Source organism: Pelodiscus sinensis, chromosome 31, assembly GCF_049634645.1.
Source record: "Pelodiscus sinensis isolate JC-2024 chromosome 31, ASM4963464v1, whole genome shotgun sequence".
Lineage (NCBI taxonomy): Eukaryota > Metazoa > Chordata > Testudines > Trionychidae > Pelodiscus > Pelodiscus sinensis.
The window spans coordinates 1,334,099-1,357,434 of record NC_134741.1 but is presented as its reverse complement, the minus strand read 5'-3'; the positions used below and the strand labels follow the sequence as shown (position 1 = coordinate 1,357,434).

The window sequence follows — 23,336 nt, the reverse complement described above, 5'->3', positions numbered from 1 at the left end:
CTGGCCTCTCTTCCCCTCCCTTCCCCAGGTACCTCCCCGCTGTATCCCAATTGCCCTCCCCTTCCTCAGAGCCAGGCACGGCCCTCACCCCAATCCAATCCCCTTCCCCAGAGCCAGGCACACACCCCACAACCCAATCCCCCCCTTCAACCTAATTCTCGGATCACAGAGCCGCCGCTACAGCCAAGAGCGTCTCCCTCCAGGCGCTGGAGTGTGTGCACTGAGCAGCTGGCCTTGAGACATGCTGCCTGGGATGCCCCTCAACCCAGTCCTCCTCCCTTCTCCCAGACTAGAGCCAGGCACGCACACACAGCCTGCCCCACTCTAACCTAATTCTCAGGTACCAGAGCCACTGCTACAGATGGTGAGGTGTGTTCGGAGTGGCCAGAATAGTGTGTGCCAGTGGCCTCCAGCTGAGGCGTGTGCTGGGAAAGGCCAGCATACTGTATGCACCCTCCCCACCCAACCTTATGCTCAGGTCCCACAGCCAGAGCCATGCTGCTGCTGCTGCCACTGCTACTGCCATGCATATCCAGGATGCCATGTGCACCCGTTACACTGAGGGAAGCTTGTACCTAAATTTGCATTTGATTATTATTAATTAAGCCTCAGTGGAAGTTGCAGATACCACCAAACCTTATTTATTATAGGTGTTTGCTGACCCAAGAATGCCGCAATAAATAAAAACGTTGCTTACTTTAAAAGGGCCAAACCATATATTGTAAAAGTTTTAAAAGCACAACAAGGAAAAGCAGGTAAACACTTTTTATCCCAACCTTAAGAAGGAAAGAAGATAGAAAAGTATCCCACAAACACAAGGTTACACAAAATATAATAATTACACAGTTTAGTAGTTGACAGTGGGTGAGAAGCTCCTGTTTTTTAAACCTTTGGCTAATTTAAAGCCTTTGGTGAAAGACAAGGAGGAGATCCTTTGCAGCGGTGACCCTTTGCGGTGCTTTTGACCTCAAGCCTTAGGCTCCTTCCGAGCCCTTAGCGAGGAACAGAGAGGCAATTCCTTGGAGACCCTGGGGACGGGTATGGTGCAGGCAGGTGGTGATGATCCTTGTTTGGGGCCTTTTGCTCGTAGGCGCAGGAATTACCGGTGGAGACTTGCCTGGCGCTGATCTTTAGGTGGCTTCTGCTCTTTAGCAGGAACCGATGATAGACAGCTACCTATTTTTAATACCTGGAAACAAAACCTGACTAGCTAGACTTGACGCTTCTGTTATGGACAAGTACTGGTGCAGTGAACCGACGCACTAATTCTAACGGACACACTTGATGACGAAATTTAGCTAACCCTAACTAACTACAGACTAACATAAACAGACAGGAGACAAGCAGGAACAAGGGTGGTGCGAACGAACATAGACAACTGCTAGCCAGGCCTTTAAAGCACCCTTTTTATAAATATTTATGATTTTTATTTTTAAAATTATTGGACCCTGTACAGGAAAACAAGGGTTCCTGATTAGTTGCTTTGATAAACAAGTTGTAACAGCCTGGATCAGTGTGCTGCATGCAACAGCACAGTGTGACATGTGCAGCTACTTGTGTGTCGTGTGCAACACTGCTAGAAACTTCTAACTGAATATGAATACAGCTAATACATATTCATAACTAAAGATACATATTAATGAGGTGTCAAAGTGACAGGCTACACCTCCTCACCCAATTCCCCTCCTCTCCCCTTCTCCAGAGCTAGGCATCTCCTTCGCTCTAACCCAATTCCCCTCCCGCATTAAACTTATGCCCAAGTCCTGGAACTGCTGCTGGTGTGGCTGCCGCACCCGGAGCTCCTATTGCTGCCTGCGTTCAGCAGCTGGCTGCTAGCACATGCAGGCTGGGATGCTGTGTGCGACCCAGCCTGAACATGCAGGATATGATGCAGTGCACTGGGAGCCATGAGTGGAATGGTATGGGAAGTGAGCACTCAGGAGGTGTGCAGTAGCTGGGCTGTGAGAGCAGCTGACCTCAGTGGTTCCGGGTTCCATCATGAACTGCAATTCTTTTCCTCATGAGCCACAGGTTCACCACCCCTGGCCTATAGCTATTTGGTAGGCCTAAACTAAAGCCTTTTTCTGCAGCCAGACTGAAGAGCAGCAGCAATTAGCTGTAAAGCCTGGAGTCACATGATCACATGACATTTAAATAGTATCACACTAGGCTGTGAGAAGGGGTTCTTATCCTAGTGGCACCAACTGTCACCAGGTAAGAAACAGACCTGAAGATGGGTAGAGAAAACTTAGTTAACAATATTTTGTCTGGCAAGAAACTGCTTACCAATAGCTGTGGTTGTGCAATGAGCATTCTATGATTATTGTCCTCACTTTCCTATTGTTCTTCTGTGTGATAGTCTGGTTTGTATCTGTTTCTGTCTGGGGTATGATTGGTTAGCTAATTCTGTTACTTGGTTAGTGAAATTATACTATAATAATTGGTTACGGTATAACTAAGCAGCACTATATACAGTGGGGTCCAAGAAGGAGACCAGCAAGAAGAAGTGAAGGGGAAAAGAGAAGAGGAAGGAGGAAGAAAAGGAAAAGGAAGGAAGACCAAGAAGGAGGGAAGACCTGGAAGAACTCATTTCCCAGGCAGCCTTAAACCAGAGGGACCAGGACTCCTCTGCACGATGGTTCAAATGGTTTGTTGTGTGAATTCTGTGGCCAGTGATGTTAGGTCTGCGGACTGGGATTATTTACCAGTTTCCCTGGGCCTGTGGTTCTCACAGCTGTGATGGGTGACTGGTTAAGGTGGTGGACTAGAAATCTAATAGGGTTTCCCTGAACAGGTTCAAATATTGCTTACCTTGAGACCTGTTGTGGCCACACCCCTAATCAGGGCAACAAGCTACACAACCCCTGAAACACTCTCCCCACCCCCCATCAATCCCCTTCTGCTCCTTTCAGAAAGACACCTAGGCTGCGTCTAGACTGGCATGATTTCCCGCAAATACATTTAACGGAAAACTTTTCTGTTAAAAGCATTTGTAGAAAAGAGCATCTAGATTGGCACGGACACTTTTCCGCAAAAGCACTTTTTGCGGAAAAGCGTCCATGCCGATCTAGACGTGCTTTTGCGCAAAAAAGCCCTGATCGCCATTTTAGCCATCGGGGCTTTTTTGCACAAAATAGTACTGTGCTGTCTACACTGGCCTTCTTGCGCAAATGATTTGTGCAAAAGGGCTTTTGCCTGAACGGTAGCAGCATAGTATTTCCGCAAGAAGCACTGATTTCTTACAGTAGGAAGTCAGTGTTCTTGTGGAAATTCAAGCAGCCAGTGTAGACAGCTGGCAAGTTTTTCCTCAAAAGCAGCTGATTTTGCGGAAGAACTTGCCAGTCTAGACACAGACCTAGAATGGTGCCTCATACTGGGTCCCCGTGGCCTCTGGTAAATTCTCAGCTTCTACAGTCCCTGCCCCTTGCCCAGTGTCCCATGGCTGTACTACCTTGGAGGTTGCTCAAGAGGGTGACAGGAGCTGGGTGAAAGGCTTGTCCCCAAAGGTCCATCCATGCAGGGGGGAAATGCTGGGGATGTGACATGAATCACCCCTCCCCAGGCACATAGGCCCCTGCCACCTTCCCAGTGTTGGGAGCTAAGGTCTAGAGAAGTAGCATGGGGAGGGGTCCTTGTTCCCTGCTCTTACTCTGCCTCTTCCCCCAAGGTCTTGGCCAAAGAGTTGGTAACAGAATATTTGTCCAAGTTTAAGTACAGTAGAAACAGCATCCAGGGTGTTTCTGTGGTGTAGTGGTTTGCATGTTTGTCTACTGTGCAACAGATTCCTGGTTCAAAGCCAGGCAGAAAAACAGGATCTTCCCTCATAGCAGCTCTGACTCTGCTTGGTGCCCAGCTAGGTGCAGATCCTATGGCCTGGACTGTGCCTGGGATGATCCCAAGGGCTGTGACATCAGCTGACAATGAGCCTTGATACCATTTGTGCCTTAGCATCCCTTGTTTGGAAAGAGGCACTTCCTGCTGCCTCACTTCTGTGATTTGTCCAAGATAAAAGGAGGAAAAAAGCCAGGCTGAAGCTCAGCAACTCAGTGGGATGAGCAGAACCCACCTGCCTGTGTTCTGCCAAAGCCTGGGGTTGGGGGGGGGGAGCTGCTGGGGTGGGAGAATGTAGGATCCTGTGCCTGTCCCAGGATGGCTCCTTGCAGCACAGAAGGGGGTTCTGGGTGGAAGGAAGGAAAGAAAGCAAAGCTGGGTCCCAGGGGGCATGAGCAGGGGATTCAGTGTCCATGAGGGGGCTAACAAGCTCTACACCTGCAGGTCCCATGGTGTAAGGGACAGCATTTATGACCCTAAATCCTGCAGAGTTAAAATCTCAGTGGGACCTGCTTGGGCTGGATGCTGTCAGATCCTCACTTCACATGCTTTGGCCTCCTTGCTCCTCAGACTTACCTGAGAGAATTTTGTGCCTTCTCCTGGGTGTCTGGCACTCCCTGGAGCTCTGTCCCTTTTCCGGATAGGCTGAGGCCCTGGAATTTACAGCCTGGCTCAAGATACAAGGGAGCTGAGGTTGTGTTTCTTGCTGCTTCCCCTGATGCCCTCACATTTAGTCCTAGCAGCTGCCAGGCTCTGCCTCTTGCCCCCCGCCCCAAACAGGAAAGAGCATCCGGCCAGGCTGACTAGCCAAGGATTGGCAGGAGCCCTGTCCTAGGAGGGGAGGAAGGGGCCAGTGTGTGTGAGGGCGTCCCCAAGACAGGCAGCCCCAGGCTGGAAGGACAGAGCTGCCTGACATCTCTAGCACTCCTGAGGCTGAGGGGATCCCAGCACAGACACAAGAGCAGCAGCCTTGGCCAACAGTCCCAGGTTTGTAGGGACTGTCCCTGGCTCCCCGCACAGACTAGCCAGGGGGACACATTGGTGCTAACAACACGCTCAAGTGATGCCATGTTCCAGCCATGACGACAGGGAGCATCTCTTGTGGCATCACCTGATGCCCACAGGTGTGGCCCTTGCACCCACTCCCCTGCTTTTCCCTGGCCCCCATGGAGCTGACAGGAAAGAGACCCAGGGCCAGTCTAGAGGCAGGGGAAAGCAGGAAGAGCATGCAAATTCTCTTCCAGAATATGATCTGAGGAAGTGGGTCTGGCCCACAAAAGCTTATCAACTATTAAACCATCTTGTTAGTGTTTAAAGTTCTACATAGTTTTTCTTTGGAATCAGGAGAACGGGGAATTGGGGGGCTGCGGCTCCATCTAGTGGCCACAGGAGGAGTCACCTGCTTCTGGCCCTATAGTCACTGGGAAGCAGAACAAGGGGGGGGGGGGGGAGCAGAACAGGGCTCTACTACACACACCCAGTATCTGTACTGACTCCAGGTGATAAGACACCTGCTGCTAATACCACCCTCACATGGCTCCTCACAGCACCCTATCTGCCCCTGCCATGGTGTAGGCAGGAAATTGTTACACCAAACTGACAGAGGGAGGAACAAAGGCCGAGAAAGGCAAAAGGGCTTTGTCTAGTCACACAGAAGTCTGGAGTTTCACACCCTGACTGATCAGAATAAAGTGACCTCCAATGAGCTACAGACCCACAGCCCTGCCTAGGGATTGCTCAGCCAGTTGTTCAGAAGAACTAGAAGAGGGGTGTGCAAAGATTTAACCCTCCTGCCATGGGCCGTACCACTCTCCTGGGAGACGGGCTCTCGATGGCATACCCTATGGGCCACCTGTTGCTAATGGACACTTACCGTTAATTAGAACGTAAGAAGAAGAACATAAGAATGGCCATACTAGGTCAGACCAAAGGTTCATCCAGCCCAGTGTCCTGTCTGCTGACTGGGGCCAATGCCAGGTATCCTAGAGGAAGTGAACTGAACAGGTAATGATCAAGCAATCTCTCTACTGCCAGCCATCTCCACTATCTGACAGACAGAGGCTCGGGACACCATTCCTTATCTATCCTGACTAATAGCCATTAAGTGCCACTCAAAGGCACAGTCACTTGGCTCTCTGGCGTGCACTGAGTGACTGAGCAGATCAGTAGGAGGGACCTGATAGCATCATAGCTGTGGGGGCTGGTCACCCTCATGGCCCCTGAGCTCAGCTCAGGCTGGGGGCAGCCAGAGCCCAGCAAGATCTGGGGACAGGAAAGGTGCAGGGACTTTCTTTTTCTCACCCCAGATTTCACTTGCAAGCTCACCTCCCTGCCTTGCACAGCATTGTAGCTCCTGGTGGCCAGCCTTCTGTGTCTTCCATTGTGCTGGGCCCCCTTTGCCCACACACAAGGATGGCTTCTTCTGTCAAAGCTGCTCAGGGGAACAGGTACTTAAAGTGACTCTGGGGGGGGATTTGAACCCATGACCTTTGAACATGTCACCTGGCTCACACTGATCATCACAGGTTAGAAGTCCAACACACTGTCCATTGTGCCACAGACATTCCCCCGCCCCCTGCCGTGTTGGGGGTCTGACATCTCTCTCTGCTTTTCAGCCCTGCAGTTGCTAGGGTAACGGTAAGGGAATCCAGGTCTGTCTTTTTGGGATGCCCAGTAGCTACGTCTACATTGCACTCTAAACTCGAAATAAAGGAAGTGTTATTTCAAGAAATCCCTTAACCCTCGTGGAATGAGGGTTTCTGGGATGTTGAAATAGCACACCCATTAGTTTGAAAAATATTTCAAAGTAACAAGTGGCTTGTGAAGACATGGGGTAGCTATTTCCAAATAGCTCTGGTGTCCCAAAACAGCTTTGATGTGTCGATATGCCCTTTGAGAGGTCCACTAGGCAGAGGGAACAGTTATTGGAAGAGCTGCCAGTGAACACCAGGAAAACCACCACCTAAGAACATACATATCAACCTCACTGTCACTCACATGCAAAGCAAGCACTCTGCCACTTGAGCTATTTCCCTTGTAACCATAGACAGCTTCTGAGCCACCCATCTGATTGTACAGCCCACAGCATCCCTGCAGCTGCCTCTGGCTTTTCTCTGAAAGGGCCACTAGCCAGCCACTTTGCTGGAGGCTGGCAGGCTCAGCTGGTTTGAGTTTGGGGCTAAACCTTCAAGGTGCTGGAGTCAAGCTCTTTGCTGGGCCTGGGAGCCCTTTGGCAGGCTAGCCTGTTCTCTTTTAGCTGCCTGCTCTGAGCAGTGAACCCAGAAGAAGAAACAGGCTGAGCAGCTTGCAAGGAGCAGGAAGGAGTCCTGGTGGGAGGAGGGAGCAGCAGACACAGACCTTGTGCAGCCCCAGCCTGCTGGCCACCTCCTTCCCACCCCTCTCTCAGCTCCATCCTGCTCCTGGGGGCTGAAAGGGAGTTGGGCCCTGGGCCTGGGCCCAGCTGCCTTCCCCAATGGTAGGAGAAGATGCTCCTGTCTTGCCCCCATTAACACCAATCCACTGACCTAATGAAGGAAATTCTTGCTGCCTGTGGTCTCCAGCTGAGACCTCTGTCCTCTGACCCTGCCTGAGCTGATTGCTGAGATTCCCTCCTGCTTAGTTGACTGGACTCAGGTAAAGTTACATGAGACTATCCAAATGTGTCCTCATCAGCTCATAGCCAGAGTCCTTGTGTCCATATATAGAGCCAGCACTGGGTGGGCTTTTACCAAAGAAGAAGCAACTCTGAGGCAGTGTTGGGTGGGGGCTAATGAGTTGAACATGATTTGTTAGTACTAAAGTGGGTGATCAAACACCTCAGCATCACTGGAATAGCAGAAGTCCCTGCCACATGCCAAAACCTGGGCTTGAACCAGGGATATTTAGAACCTCAATCTAACACTCAGCTAACTGAGCTACTTCAGTTCCTGTAGGAAGCTTGCCTGGCCTCTAATTCTCTGTCTGGGATGTTTGGCAGCCCTGTTGCACAAAATGGACATTGTCATGCCCTGTCCAGGAAGGCAAGACTGGCCTTTCCACAGCGCCCCTCCCCCACAGCCCAGAGCCAAGGTTCCCTCTAAGCCAGGCCTGGGCAATATAGGCCAGCAGGCTGGATCCAGCCCACCAAGCCACTGGCCTGTGAACATAGTGAGAAGCCTCAGGCAGATTCCCTGCCCCCATACACCACTGAGAAAAGGGGCTGCTGGGTCCTTTGTGTTTCACAGCAATGAGGGGAGGGGCTTCATGCCCTGTCCCTGCTCCTAGCTTGTGTCTGGCCAAGTGGAGCTGCCTGCTTGAAGCCCTCCCCCTTCCACTCATGCTCTTCTTCACCCATGACCACAACCTGCACTGCCTGTACAGGGAAGGAGTTGCCTGAGAAATGTGCTGGGTTGCTCGCCAAGTGTCAGCCAGGAATGTGTCCCAGTCAGAGCCTGCCTCTGGCACCCCAACCCTTCCCTCCCTAGCCACTGGCACTCCCTGTGATGGGAGGGTAAAGTTTTAGTGGTGACCCAGGCCACAGCAGTGAAAGTGCTGAATCCTAACCACTAGACCACCAGGGAGACAAGAAGCTGAAGTGTTCCTTAGCTTCACTAGCCCTCCCATCTACAAAATGGGAACCACGGTGTATCATGGGAGATGTAATCTGGCCAGAGACCCATCTCATAGAGAAGGCAGGTAAAGGAGTCAGCCAAACTGCATTTCCCTAGAGGCACTGCAATGGTGGCATTTCAGAATAAAATACATTGTTTTTCCCCAAAAAGAACATTTTCTGGAGGGAAAAACAAGCCCATCTCCCTGTTTCCAGAGGAGCTCCAGCCCTGACTCCATGGGGTGGTTGGGGTGCAGGGATCAGGGACCTAGAGCCAGAGGAACTCCTTAGTGCAGCTGGTTTATTTACAAAATGTACAGAAGGCCACAGGACCAGCTGCAGGAAATCTCACCTAGGCACCCCCCTCCCACACACACACACACAGACCCTTATCCCTGCTCCTTCGGGGCTTGGACGCCACACATGGGTCATGCCAGCTTCCGGCCGCATTGGTGAATGTTATAGTTTGGATTCAGTTACCACACCTCCTGCATAGCTTGTCTGAGCTGCCTAGCTGCTCCCCAACCACTTGCCCCTAGTGGGGAGCCACTGATGCTTTCAGAGCCCCCAGGCCTTCTCCCCACTTTGCTCAATTTGTCCCAAAAACGTCAGATCATCAGTTCGGCCTCAGGATCCAATCCAAGCCCAGCTTGGTGATGGCGCATCAGCAGATGTGAAATCTGTTGGCAGGGTCTCAGTTCGCAGCAGGACATGAACCCGTGTCACGTGAGTCCCCTGAGTACTCCTCCCTCCGGAGAGAATGGTTTTAGGGGGATGGGTGTCAGGCCAATATGCACCACCAGAGGGAGCCTGTTCACAGCCCAATCAGGCTAGAGGGAGGGGCAGGTGTCAGGTCAAAATACACCACAGGGGAGAGCCATTACAGTCACATCTGGCAAAGTCATTTGGGGGAGTGTATCCCTGTGCTCTCCATGTGAGGCTCAGGGCCTGTCATTAGCGGGCAGCTCAGTGGCACAACTTGGTGCCCCCCACCCACCGTTTAGCCTGTCTCTTTAAGGGGGCTGAGCCCTAAGCTGCAAAGGGAGCAGCAGGTGGCTTGGTGCAGCCTGCACCTGTGCACTGAGGGCCCAGGGCTGGAGGTTTTGGGGGGCAGGAAAGGCTGCTCAGATCCTGGTTGAGTGGACAATGTGAGCTATGTTCTCCTCAATAGGCGCCTCCTCGCCTTTCCGCCTTGCTCTGGAACCAGAGAGAGAGGGAATGAAAAGGGCTGCAAGGGCAGGTGGGAAGGGATTGACAGGGAAGGAACAGAGGTTTACGGGGGAGGGGAATATGAAAGGATGCGGGGGGTGTGCGCCAGCAGCCCGCGTGTCACACCTGGCCTCCACCTCTTCTATGCTGTCCAGCAGGGGGACGTTGTGCGTCTCTGGCAGAAAGCAGGCAGCGACGCCGGAGACGATGGGAGCCACCCCGAATATCACCAGCGGCAGGAAGGGAAATCGTTGCCCAGCCACCAGCACCACTGGGGCCACCATGCCAGCCAGACGAGCCACAACGGTGGTGAAGCCAGTGCCTGTCTGCCTGCCAGTGACAGCGTATTGTGAGAGACTTGGAACAATCATACGATGACCAGCATGGAGAAGGGGCCACCTCCAGGGTGGAGCACAGAGGCTGTTGTAACAGGGAGCTCTTGCCCAGCACTGAGACAGCCACCTCTGGGGTGGAGCGAGGGGATGTTTATACTGGGATCCCTCACTTGGCTCTGAGATGCAGCTGCCCATAGAATGGAGCACAGAGGCTGCCTATACAAGGATCCCTCACTCAGTACTAGAAATGTAGCCGTGTTAGTCTGGGGTAGTTGAAGCAAAATGCAGGACAATGTAGCACTTTAAAGACTAATAAACCATCTTGTTAGTCTTTAAAGTGCTACATTGTCCTGCATTTTGCTTCACTCAGTACTGTAATGCAACCACTTCTGAGGTGGGGCGAAAGGGCTGTTTATTCAATCACAGAGATGTGGATTTTACCTGACAGCAGTTGGGAAGAGCTCTCCTCTATACAGATAGGAGCAGACAGAGGAGCCAGCCAAGCATCCTTTTCCCAGCACCACAAGAGTCAGTCGCACCATCAGCATCTCTGGGGAGGGGAGAGATGGGGATAGAGAACTGGCCTTCCCTGAGGTCACAAAGCTCTGTGCAGGTTTTCCTCATTGCAGCTCCACATCACAGCTACCATGTGAGCTGTACAAAATATCAGTGCAGCATTTCACATGGAGGAAACTGAGGCATGAGGTTGCACGAGGAGAGTGACTTGTCCCAGGCAGTGGCAGAGCAATGAATAGACTCTAGGACAGTGTTTCTTAAAGTGTATTCGGTGGTACACTGGTGTGCCACGAGGCTGTAAGAGGTGTACTGTGGAGAACAGAGTTCAAAATGGACGCCCTTAAAAGGGCAATGCCTTTTTTTTTTGCTCAACCCTTGGAGTTCCGCATTAAAAAAATTATTGTTTGGTGTTCGTTGTTCTTAAAAAGTTTAAGAAATTCTGTTCCAGGAGCTCTGACTCCCAGCTGCCCACCCTGTTCCAATCACCAGACCCCACTGTTCTTCCAGAACAGGGTCTAGAACCCAGGAGTCCTGACTCCCAGCTCTGCCTTTCCACTTGAACCATCTCACCTGAAGGTAATGGGACAGGAGGGACATGTGGCAGAGCCATGTCACAAGGGCTTCCCCCACTTGATGGGACCTACCTGACACCCATCACTGCTGGAAGTTGAGTGGGCTGAGAATGCAGCTCCCAGAGGGCTCCTTACCTCTGGGCACAGGGATGTTCCCCAACAGGAAGGTGCCAGCCAGGATGAGGGAGCTGGCCTGGACGGCTCGGCGCCCAAAGTAGCTCAGTGCCAGGGCACAGGCCATCTTGGCCAGGATGTCAATGGCCCCAAAGAACGTCTGAACCAAGAAGATGTCCAGGCCAAAGGCCTGCAGGTCCATGGAGAGCCCAAAGTAGGCCAGCTTGGTGGAGAAGCTGCAGGGCACAGGGGAGGTGGGTTGGGGCAATGCCCTCTCTTATTTGTCCATCTATGCTCAGAATAAATTTTGGCATGTGCACCAAGGCATGTGAGGATGTGCACCACCAGTAGGAACACATACTGCTGGCTACAGGCATTGTGGGCACTCTGCTAATCAGCTGGGCAGCATTCAAATCTCTCCTGTGTGGCCGCCCAAGTGCTCAGCTTACAGGGAACACTGGTCATGGCACCAGGCAGGAGTCACAGGTGATATTGAGAGCTGGGTGTTCAAATGGCTCTGGCTGTCCCCGCCGGGCAGCAGGAGGGTCAGTTCCTGGTGCTGGAGGTGCTAAGCCCAGGCTAGCCAGGCAGAGGGCCCTTACCTGACACACATAAGGCAGCAGGTGATGCGTCTCATGGCCGGTGTGCGGAACAGGTCCAGGCATGAGCAGGTGCCTTTCTTGGGTGGGCTGCCCCCCACCATCTCAAGCATCTAGGAGACAGAAGATGGCTCAGCAGTGCCCTGAGTGCTCAGGGCCCCACAGGAGGAGGAGGCTGGACACAGACTCGACCTTTTGCTTGGCCCCAGGGCTGTGGGGCTGCTGCCTGTACCAAGCTGGCCCAGCCTAGGGCCTGCCCAGCCCCAGAATCCCATCCCCCTTCGTAGAGGAATGGATGGGTGTGTGGAAAGAAGGAGAGACAGGTGGGGCGGGAGACAAGCATGGATATGTGGGGAAAGGGAGGGACGGATGTGGGGGCAGAGGGAGGAATGGGAGTGTTGAGAAAGGGAGGACAGGTATGTAGGAGGAGGGATGGATGGGTGTGTGGAAAGAGGGAGGGATAGGTGTGTGGGGGGAGGGAAGCATAGGTGTGTGAGGAGAGGCAGGGACATGTGTGTGGGGAGAGGGAAGGACGGGTGTGGTGGGGAGAGGGAGGCATGGATGTATAGGGGGAGGGAGGGATAGGTGTGTAGGGGGAGAGAAGGATGGGTGTATGATGAGAGGGAGAGACGGGTGTGTGGGGGGAGGCAAGGCTGGGTGTGGGGGGGAAGAACAGGTGTGTGAGGAGAGGGAGGGATGTGTGTGTGGAGAGAGGGAGGGATGGGTGTGTGATGAGAGGGAGGGACGGGTGTGTGGGGAGAGAGAGAGAGGGACGGGTGTGTGGGGAGAAGCAGGGACAGGTGCGTGAGGAGAGGCAAGAATCTACCGAATAGGGCAAGGAGACGAGCCAGGTGCCAACACTCTGGGGAGTGGGGCTCCCCAAGTATCCCCCTCCCCCTTTCTAGGGCCAGCTGGGTGCCAGGGCTGGGACATGCTGTGACCCTTGAGGGTCAAAGGGCATTGTCTCACCTCCAGGGAGAGGCTGTTCCTACCCAGCTGTTTCCTGTTGATGCGGGCCACCCGCTGCAGACTGCTCAGCGCCATCGCGGGCCTGTGGTTGACGAGGAGCCAGCGCGCAGACTCTGGGATCCACCTGGGGAGGGGAGGGCCAGGACTGCACTCAGACATGGCTGATCGGGGGGGAGGTGGTAGCACTTTGCTCTCGTTTCTTCACCCCCCTGTTTTATGGGGGAGATATAGGGGTGTGTCATTTGCCCCCAACAGTCACAGAGTTAAGCAGTGGCAGGGCTGGGGACAGAACACAGCCCTCTTCCCAGCTCTTGCCACTAGACCCATAGAGCCCAGGAGTCCTGGGCTCCAGCCCCCTGCCCCTGCCACAAGATCTCCCTCCTCGGCAAAGTCCTTCCGGGGATGGAGAACTCACCAGCTGCAGAGGAAGAAGACGAAGAAAGGGGTGGAAATGGCCAGCTGCAGCCAGCGCCAGTACCGGATGCCATAGGCCAGGCCGGCCAGTACCACCTGGCCTGCCGTGCTGCAGTCACTCAGCCATGTCACCACCAAGGCGCGGGACTTGGTGGGGACCCATTCCAGACCTGGGCAGGGGCAGAGGGATGGAACATCTGAGCTGGGGGGATGACTCTTGAGCCCTTTCTTCAGGCCAAACTCCCACCATGCCCATCACTCCTGGGCCTCAGCCCAGGCCAGCCTTGAGGCAGTTCATTTCTTGAGTCTCCCACAGTTAGGGCCAGATGAGATTCCTGCTAGGAACTGGGCTGAGAGAGACCCAGCAACTCCTTGCACACTATGCAATAAGACACTGGATGGGGAAGGTCCCTGGGCAGCATTAACCTGGATTAGAAGATAGTGCCCCCTATGGGGGAGGATCCCATACCCATTCCCCGCCCTCTTCAGCCAGCCAGTCCTCCCATTCTGGGGCCAGATTGGAGCGGTGCCCAGTGGAGCTGAAAGGACCCATATCCTATTCCCCATAAGCCAGCTGGTCCTCCTGCCCTGGGGCTGTATTGCAGCTGGTGCCCCTAGAGGGGAAAGGCCCTGGGCCCCATTCTCCCTGCCCTGGGAATACTCACTGAGGCAGATGTAGTTGAGGAGGAAGCCTGACAGGCCAATGCCGCTCAGCAGGCGGAAAGCGCAGTAGATGAGGAAGTTTGACGAGAAAGCAGCACCAGTTCCCATGACAGCCACCAACAGCAGAGAACCTAGCAGGGCAACCTGCCGCCCAAACCTGCATCACAGAGGGGAGGGTCCACAGTAAGACCCCCAGAGGGAGTGACATAGGTCTCACAGGACAGATTGTTCACCTGTGGTACTCACTGCCACAGGAAACTGCAGCATGTGGTCAGGCATCTCTGATTGTCTGACATCGGTAACTGAAAACTGAGAACTACTGATCAACAGCAACTGCCTCGGATCACTGATCATTCCTGGTTAATAACTGATCATCAGAACAAGTGACCAGCACTTGGTCACTGATCATCATTAGCTGGTAAACTTGTAACTGACGGAGCTTGGCTGTACACTCAGTTCCTGGCATTTCTTGCTTTGTCTGCAGCTTTGAATGCTGCATCTGGTCCAGTCCAAATTATCAGGGAATGTGCAAGACACCAGTGGCTGAAATGCTACGGGGATATTGGGCACAACTGAAGGAGAGAAATGGAGGGTATCCAGGGCTCCAGCAGCATTTCAGCAGAGCCCCAGCCTCAAGCACCTCCACAATTGTCCTGATTAAATAATGCCCTAGCATGGGGTTCTCATGCTTCATTGCACTGAGACCCCCTCTGACAACAAAACGACCCCAGGAGGAGAGACCAAGGCCTGAACCGGTCCAATCCCTGCCACCCCAGGCGGGGATGGGGGGGGGCATAACGGAAGCACAAGACCCTCCACTCCGGGAGTGGAGCCTTATAGCCTGAGCCCTGCTGCCCAGGGCCGGCTTCAGCACCAGCCAGTGGGACCCAGGCTTTGGTCCAGGCTTGCAAAAGTCTAACGCTAGCCCTGGAAACCCCGTTCAAAGGGAGGCGCGACCGACTTTGGGATCCCAGCCTACACTTTGAGAACCTCTGCCTAGCAGCATGCCAACCGCCCATCTCAGCTCCGCCCATCCTCCGCACAGGGTGTAGCTGTGGGGGGGATGGCCTGAATGACAGCCCCTGGATAAGTAACAATAAGGGGAGGGGAAATAGGCGAGCTGAGGAATGACAGGGGATTGGAGGCAGGGCCGGATTAAGGCATGGGCTAGCCAGGCAGCTGCCTGGGGCGCCAACCTATGAGGGGAATCTGATGGCAGCTGTAAGGGGAGTGCAGCACCTCATATAGCTGTCATCAGGCGCTGCGCATGCAGCTCCAGGATCGCGAGCTGCAGCAGCTCCCAGCAGTCACCCTGCAGCGGCCGCCCAGGGTGGGGACTGCGTTAACCCCCGCAGCGCTGGCCAGCAGCGCCCTTTCCCCTGCGACCATGGGGCCCTGCACAGCCAGGCTCGGCCCACCCCAGGCGGCCCCGTGCTGTGCGCCAGCGGTGGTAGCTGGTCTGGGCTGGGCTGGGCATGTGCGTCCTGCTACCACCAGCCGCGCCTGCGCCCTCCCCCAACCCAGGGTGCAATTAAACTGTCTGCCTGGGGTGCCGGAATGGCTCAGTCTGACCCTAGTTGGAGGGGGACTAAATTGGCACCCCCCTAGCATGGTGCTAGGGGGCAATTGCCCCTCCCCAGGATATGTCTACACTACAAAGTTAATTCGAACTAACGGACATTAGTTCAAATTAACTTTGATAGGCGCTACACTAGCGCTCCGCTAGTTCGAACTTAATTAAGGGGTGTGTAGCCCCTTAATTCGAACTAGTGGGAGGCTAGCCCTCCCCAGCTTTCCCTGGTGGCCACTCTGGCCAACGCCAGGGAAACTCTACTGCCCCCCTCCCGGCCCTGGACCCCTTAAAGGGGCATGGGCTGGCTACGATGCCCGTGCCAGGTGCAAGCCTGCCAGCACCCAGATAGCAGACCCTGAACCTGGCACGGCTTGAGCCAGCCACCCGATGCCCCCCAGCCCTCCCCATCTTCCCGGGACCAGGCTGGCGGCTCCCGGGAACTTGCCCGGGACCACAAGAGGCGGGCACCCACCTGGTCTAGTGCGGACATCGTGGACCTTGTCCACGACCTCCGCACTAGGCATAGGAAAGTGGCCATCTAGGGCAGGAGAGCACCCAGGAGCAGGTGTGCATGAAAATCAAGGTAGTCCACTGAGACCCCCGACCCTGAGCCCTGAGCTTACAATAGCCATACTGGGTCAGACCAAAGGTCCATCTAGCCCAGTAGCCTGTCTGCCGACAGCGGCCAACCCTAGGGACCCTGGAGGGGATGAACCAAAGACAGTGACCAAGCCATTTGTCTCGTGCCATCCCTCTCCAGCCTTCCACAAACTTTGGGCAGGGACACCACTCCTACCCCCTGGCTAATAGCACTCCATGGACCCAACCTCCATGACTTTATCTCACTTCTCTTTAAACTCTGTTCTAGTTCTAACCTTCACAGCCTCCTGCAGCAAGGAGTTCCACAGGTTGACTCTTTGCTTTGTGAAGAACAACTTTCTGTTACTAGTTTGAAGCCTGCTACCCATTCCTTTCCTTTGGTGTCCTCTAGTCCTTCTATTATGGGAACTAATGAAGAACTTTTCTTGATGCACCCTCTCCACCCCACTCATGCTTTTATAGACCTCTATCCTATCCCCCCTCAGTCTCCTCTTTTCTAAACTGAAAAGTCCCAGTCTCTTTAGCCTCTCTTCATATGGGACCTCTTCCAAACCTCTGATCATTGTAGTTGCACTCCCCTCTCACACCTTCTCTCTTCCCCTTTCCCACCTCCTTTTCCCAGTCTCCCTCAGTTTTGTTCAATAAAGAGAGATTCTATTTTTGAACACACGTTTTCTTTATTTTGTACATCAGGAAGGGGGGCTAGGGAAGGGTAAGTGGAAGGAGGTGAGGGAGGAATGGGGTACGAGCCCCCGATGGGGGAGACTGGGCTGGCTCTGCGGGCTTCTGGGGGTGGAACCTCTCCTGCAGCCCCCCAATTGCCTCCTCTCCCCAGATAGCAGCCTGCGGCAAGTGCAGCCGGTCTGATGGCCGAGTGCTGTGATGTGCCCAGTGTGGGCACTCAGGGCACTCCAAGACAGGACTGCTTTGCAAGCGGGGCACCCCTGAGAACTGTCTGTCCAGGGTGGGGGTCGGGTCCCTTTAAGCACAGCCCTCGGCTAGCCTGAGGCAGCAGCTCCACGCTCTAAGTCCTCCTCTGATGCCCTGCCGGCACTGCTTCCGGCCATCCTTAACCCCGGTTCAGGGTCCACTTAATGTGGACATGCTAATTCGAATTAGCAAAACGCTAATTCGAACTAGTTTTTAGTTCTAGATGTGTTAGTTCGAATTAGCTTAGTTCGAATTAACTAATTCGAACTAAGTTAGGTCGAATTAGCGCTGTAGTGTAGACATACCCCCACTCCGCCTTGCTACACCACTGCCAAGCACCCACCTGTCTGAGAAGATGCCGAAGAGGAAGGCTCCAAGCAGCACCCCTGCCATGAACAGCATCTGCGCCAGTGCCGGGAGGGAGCCCAGATCACACACCAGATCCCACTAGCAGACAGACAGACAGACAGACAGTCAGTAAGATACAGGGCATGATACCCCCGGGGGGTCCTTCCCAATTAGCAGCTTGATCTGGGGGACTGGAACTCCGTAGCCACCCATCCCCAAGCACTAAACTGTCCCCCACATCCTCCTCTGACCTCTCCATCTTCTCCCCACTCTTCTGTACTCCCAGTTCCTCCATTCTTCATCCCTCACCTCCCCTGCCCCCCTCTCTCTACTGTATCCCCTCCCCTATGTGCATCCCTCATCTCTTTTCCCCCGTCCCTGCCCCTGCCAGGGCTCTGACACAGGGCAGCAGGGAGGAAGGGGGTTCCCAGCTATACCTCCGTAACGATGGTGGAGGAGAAGGTGCTGTGATCGTAGTACCACCCGTCCCGGCAGGGCTCTGTCTCTCCTGCCCTGCCCAGCGAGCTGTTGAGTTTTGGCTGCTGCCCAGGGGTGCCCACCAAGCGCCAGCACTGTGCTGAGTGCAGAGCTAGGGGGATCCCCTCGTGAGCTGCAGTGGTGTTGCCCACCCAGCTGGCGTTGGCGCCTGGTAGCGGGGGGCGGCACTGGTGCTCAGGGGAGGCAGCACTGAAGTTCTGCACCAAGTTGTGGCTGGCGATGAGGAGGGCAGGCGCAGTGAGCAGCAGGACACAGAGGAGCTGGAAGGGACCTGCACTGCCCACCTTCTCCAGGAGGTCCCCAAAGGCCATAGCTGGGGCAGCAGCCAGGGACATGATCTGGTGGGGAAGATAGGCCTGGGGCTCCTCCTGGGGTGGCTGCAGGGAGAGACTGGAGCCTAAAGGGAGTGATGGGCACAGGCACCTGCAGGGAGAGATGAGCATAGATACCCTTAAGGAGCAGCTCTTCCCTGCTCCTGGCTGGCTGCTTTATATAGCCAGTGAGGGGAAGGTGGAGAGGGGGGTTAACGATTGACTCCTGCCACATTACGTGGCTAACCAAGGGTGCCTCCCCTTCCTCCTCACAGGGAGAGGCAGCTGCCAACAAGGAGGAAGGAAAAATGGAGGCAGGAGGAAATGGGCACTGGAGATGGAGAACTGGGCTCCAGGGCCAGGGCCTTGGAGAGAGGGCTGGCTGCCAGACTGGGCAGCTCCACTGGGCCCCAGGCACTGGAGAGTAGATATTGGTGTTGGCTCTGCCCATGGCATTGAGGCCAGATACTGGCACTGCCCCAGCAGTGGCTCATCCCCCAGCAAGCTGGCACTAGCCACAGACCAGTCAAGAGTGTTGCTGGTGTGGCAGAGTGACAGAATTCTGGGATGACCTGCCACCCATCCCTCCTGGGTTAGGGAGGGCTCCTTGGACAATGTGTAACAAGCTGTGTCCAGTGTCAGACCTTGCCAGGAGCCCTGGCTTTGCCCTCATTTACCTTTTTATGTTTCTGCCCCTTCAGCCTCCTCAGCCATTAACCCTCTTCTATCTTCTCCACACTACACACCCTGCAGAGCGACCCTTTAGAGACACATTTCCACAGCAAACAACTTTCCTCCCTCCCCATGTATATTTTGATTCAAGGGTTCTGGCCACCTCCCCCAGGCATTGGGCCCAATCCCCCCTTCTTTCATCAGAGCAGCACATTTAGGGTTAATCATTATCTTCCTACAGGATTCCCGTTTCCTGTGAGAGCCAAGATCATCCCCCTGAACCCAGTTTGGTGCCTTCAGTTCTGCCACTCAGTCAACTATTGCTGAAGTTTGGCCTCCACAGCCTGGTCTGTGTATCCAGTTCTCATCCAAACACACCTTTGTGACACTTTGTGCCTGGGGGGGGGGGGGTGCCCTGTAGCCCCCATTTTCCTCCTTTTGTGTTGAATTGTGATATTGTTTATAAAACAGGCTGTGTGAGGTATCGGGGGAAAGGCTGTGCTCTGCGGAACAGCAGCTCTCTGTCTGAGGATGTACATCAGCCCTGCATGTGACAGGATGAGAACTGCACTGTGTGGTTTTCACTAAAACATGCTGTGGGGTTGGGAGGGGCCCCAGATACTAGCTCTACAGAGACAACGGCAAGGGAGGTAACCAGCTCCCCCTCCTCCTAGGCGGGTGCTGTTGAACAGACATCATCAGCCGTTGTCCAACGCAGGAGCCAGCCCAAGGAAACTGGTGACTCTCCTGCATGAGGCCACCCCAAGGGAATTGCTCAGCTTTGCTTAGGGATTCAGCACAGCCCACCAGATGTACCTGGACTTGGAGTCAGAGGTGACGTGGTGAAAGGCATGAGGGGGCAAATGCCCCAAACACCATGGGCAGGAGGAGCAAGGAGCCGGCCGGCAGCTGGCAGAGGGGGCAGGGCCCTCTCTCATTCCACTCACACACTTAACCTCTCCCCGGAGCCTCGCCATGCAGGTGCACGGGGCTTGCTATCTGCTCCCAGCACTGCAAGTTGCAATACTCTTGCCCTGTTCCTCTGAGCTAGGCTTGGTTGCTGGCACCCTGCAGACCCCATGTACCTCACAGGACACTTATTCAATCACCCCTCTGCAGCAGCAGTTCCCACCAGCAGCAGCTGGCTCCTGGTAGGCACAGCAGCATCTATGTGGGAGTTCATGTGTGCGTGCACATGCACGTGCGTGTGAAGCAGTCACTAGGGGCACAAAGGGGCTCTCTCACTGTGGGGACTGGAGACTAGAGGAAGGAGGTGCGTCCTACAGTGACAACAGCGGGGAAGGGATAGCAAGGATGTGGCGAGGGTTAAGGTGTCTGGGACAGAAGTGACCTTGCTGTCAGCGTCTCAGTAGGGGCCTGCTCTAACCCAGGGGGTTGGGAATGTGAGGGGGCACAGCACTTATCCCCCTTCTTACAGCCCCTGCATTATCCTGCTGCTCTGCCCCTCTGCTATCTCTGTCCTCTGAATGGACTGGCCACTCTCCCTTCACCTCCCTCATCCATTAGCTTTAAGATGCTTAGGAGCCCCAAATCCATGCTTAACTCAGCCCACAGCGCCTCCCTCCTTGCTGAAAACAGATTCAGCCACACATGAAGCCATGTTGTGGACCCAGGCTTAATGCTCCCTGTGACCTATACCAGCGCAGTCCAATGCATTGCCGCATGATGCAATTTAAAGTGACAGCATCTGTCTCAGTTCAAGGGCTGCTCTCCTTTCTCTGTCCTGCTAGCGCAGTGCAGCCCTTGCGTTTTGAGGGATGCTGCATGCTGCAGTAGCCAGAGCAATGCAATGCAGTAGAGTGCTTTCTGCTTCAACGCAATTGCATGAGCCAAAATCCTCTGCTCAGATAGGACTTGAGCCTTTGGAGAGCTGAGTGGCTGAGGGTATCTGGCAATGTTCCCTCTAATTGTTTCAATCCACGTGTGGAATAAATGTTATGTGCACCAAGGCATGTGAAGATGCACACCTCCAGTAGGAACGCATCCTGCCAGCTGCTGCCAACTGTGGGCGCTCTGCTAATCAGCTGGGCAGCATTCAAAACTCTCCTGCGTGGCCACCCAAACCCATAGTTTATAGGGAACAATGTGCCTGGTAGCTTGTGGGTTCAAGCTATACATGCAAGCTGGATCAAGTCATGGAGGTTAAGTCCGTTAATGGCTATTAGCCAGGATGGGTAAGGAATGGTGTCCCTAGCCTCTGCTTGTCAGAGGGTGGAGATGGATGACAGGAGAGAGATCGCTTGATCATTACCTGTTCAGTTCTCTCCCTCTGGAGCACTTGGCATTTGCCACTGTTGGCAGACAGGGGGTAGATGGACCTTTGGTCTGACCCAGTGTGGCTGTTCTTATGTTCTGGACCATTGCACCTGCTTGTATCCTGGGACAGTCCTCCAGGAACCTACCTCAATTTCTCTCTAAATATGGAGAATAATCCAGTTATAAGTAGAGTATTTAAGAACAATATTCCCCCTTTCTTTGGGCTAATTACATCAAATTAACCTGCTAACCTCAATAAATTCTGGGTTTCCCAGCCTTCCTTCTTGGGGCTGGGTGATTTCAGTCCTGGCCTGCCTGGCCTGTATACTCAGCCCTCTCCATTGGGGCTGTCCCCCAGCTGAGCTCTCCATCTCCACAACTGAGCAGCTGGGTCTGCAGCTTCTTCTTGAGTTGTCTGGCCAGTCACTGATCCAGCTTTTGATCCTCCCCAGGTGGGTCTGAACTCCAAAACCCTCCCTGTGCTGACTGGGAGAGAGGGGGACCTTGTCCTGCTGTCCACACCATAAAGGGGTGCTTGGTCCTGGGCCCTTCAAGGAATAATGGTTTAGAATGGTCCAATATCTTTCTCCTCTGTGACACTTTGTACTCCAAAGCAACACGCTGGCTGGCATCCCCATATGTACTGTGATGATATGTTTTGGACAGAGTATGCCTGGTTATGTATCATGCTCAAAGTCTTGACTGGTTACACATTAATAGCCTGTTGGACTGTATGTGTTCTTGTTGCACAGGAAGTTACAAAGTGTTCCTATGTCTGTTACGGAATAGGGATGTGAATGGTTAACCAGGTAACTGGTAGGGGCCGGAGCAGCTCCCTGCTTATCCTTGACTGTGGCAGAGGGGCCGCTCCCCCTACTCGCCCCCCTCCCTTTAATCAGTTAACCAGTTAAACAATGTTTAACCAGTTACATGGGATTTTACATCCCTGTGATGGAAATGCTCACAACCAGTTTTTCACAGATATCAATGGAGAAACCAGTGTTGATGGTTCATTAAGGGGAATGAACACAGTGAATCCACAGTGCAACTGTCACCTGGTGGGTCAATCATACCACTGAGCTCACCTACCTGTCCCCTAGGGCACTCCACCACCCTGTCCTGATGAGCCAGAACCTCTGGTCTGCCCTAGCAAAGACAAAGAGCTGGAGTCACAGTCCACAGCAGAGCAACACAGACACTGAGGCTACGTCTACACTGGCCCCTTTTCCGGAAGGGGCATGTAAATTTCATGAGTCGTCGTAGGGAAATCCGCGGGGGATTTAAATATCCCCCGCGGCATTTAAATAAAAATGTCCGCCGCTTTTTTCCGGCTTTTAAAAAAGCCGGAAAAGAGCGTCTAGACTGGCCCCGATCCTCCGGAAAAAGTGCCCTTTTCCGGAGGCTCTTATTCTTACTTCAAAGAGCCTCCGGAAAAGGGCACTTTTTCCGGAGGATCGGGGCCAGTCTAGACGCTCTTTTCCGGCTTTTTTAAAAGCCGGAAAAAAGCGGCGGACATTTTTATTTAAATGCCGCGGGGGATATTTAAATCCCCCGCGGATTTCCCTACGACGACTCATGAAATTTACATGCCCCTTCCGGAAAAGGGGCCAGTGTAGACGTAGCCTGAGGGTGTGTCTAAACTACATGGCTCCATCCATGGAGCCATGTAGATTAGGCTGATCGGCAGAGGGAAATGAAGCTGCAATTTAAATAATCGCGGCTTCATTTAAATTTAAATGGCTGCCGCTCTCTGCCAACCAGCTGATGATCAGCTGTTTGTCGGCAGATCTGGGCAGTCTGGATGCGCCGCTGTCGACAAGGAAGCCTTTGTCAACCAGCGCAGGTATGCCTCGTGAAAGGGATGTGAGGGCAGTCGGGGGCTGATGGACGAGGCGGGGGGGAGGGGCAGGAGTTGAACTGCAAGGGGGAAGCTCTGCAGGGGATCAAGCTGCGGGGGGGTGGTCATGGGGCTGAGGGGGCAGGACTGGAAGGGGAGGGAGTTGTGCGGGGGGGTGCAAGTTCCCTTTGCAGACGCAGCACTTTCCTTTGCTCCTGCTTCTCCCCCCTCCTCCCCACCACCACGCCCCCCCCTAGCCCCTCACGATCCTCTCTGCCTGGGTCGGTTCATGGGGGGGGGGAAGGAGGGAATTAGCAGACCGTTCGCAGCGCGGCAGGGAGCAGGCGGGTCCGTGAGTGGCTCATAATTTGCAGCGCCCTTTGGCCTAGCGCAGGGCCCTGGGCTCCCCCTCCGGGGCCCCAGCGCAGCAGCTGGTTTAAGCAGTAGCCCAGAATTTCATGTATGCATGGCAGAAACCGC

At 54.1% G+C, this 23,336-nt stretch overlaps 1 protein-coding gene across 1 annotated transcript; it reads right to left on the bottom strand.

Moving 5' to 3' along the window:
• Window positions 1–673: 673 nt before the first annotated feature.
• On the bottom strand, window positions 674–22,246 carry LOC142821568 (solute carrier family 22 member 6-like). The gene is made up of 10 exons (XM_075912890.1): window positions 17,699–22,246; window positions 17,257–17,360; window positions 13,813–13,967; window positions 13,149–13,317; window positions 12,734–12,857; window positions 11,768–11,877; window positions 11,187–11,401; window positions 10,405–10,513; window positions 9,755–9,958; window positions 674–9,616 (listed from the first exon to the last, which is right to left on the bottom strand). The coding sequence occupies exons 1-10, from the start codon at window positions 18,200–18,202 to the stop codon at window positions 9,544–9,546; spliced, it is 1,767 nt and encodes a 588-aa protein (XP_075769005.1). The 5' UTR covers window positions 18,203–22,246; the 3' UTR covers window positions 674–9,543.
• Between the last annotated feature and the right edge of the window lie 1,090 nt (window positions 22,247–23,336).

What these genes read in the sequence shown, in the direction of transcription:
- LOC142821568 (XM_075912890.1), bottom strand. Translation starts at nt 18,202, where the DNA reads ATGCTCATCTCTCCCTGCAGGTGCCTGTGCCCATCACTCCCTTTAGGC. An exon ending in CCTCCACCATCGTTACGGAG is followed by an intron (nt 17,361 to 17,698) that starts GTATAGCTGGGA and finishes TCTGTCTGCTAG; the next exon opens with TGGGATCTGGTGTGTGATCT. An exon ending in CCTCAACTACATCTGCCTCA is followed by an intron (nt 13,318 to 13,812) that starts GTGAGTATTCCC and finishes GCCCCTGCCCAG; the next exon opens with GTCTGGAATGGGTCCCCACC.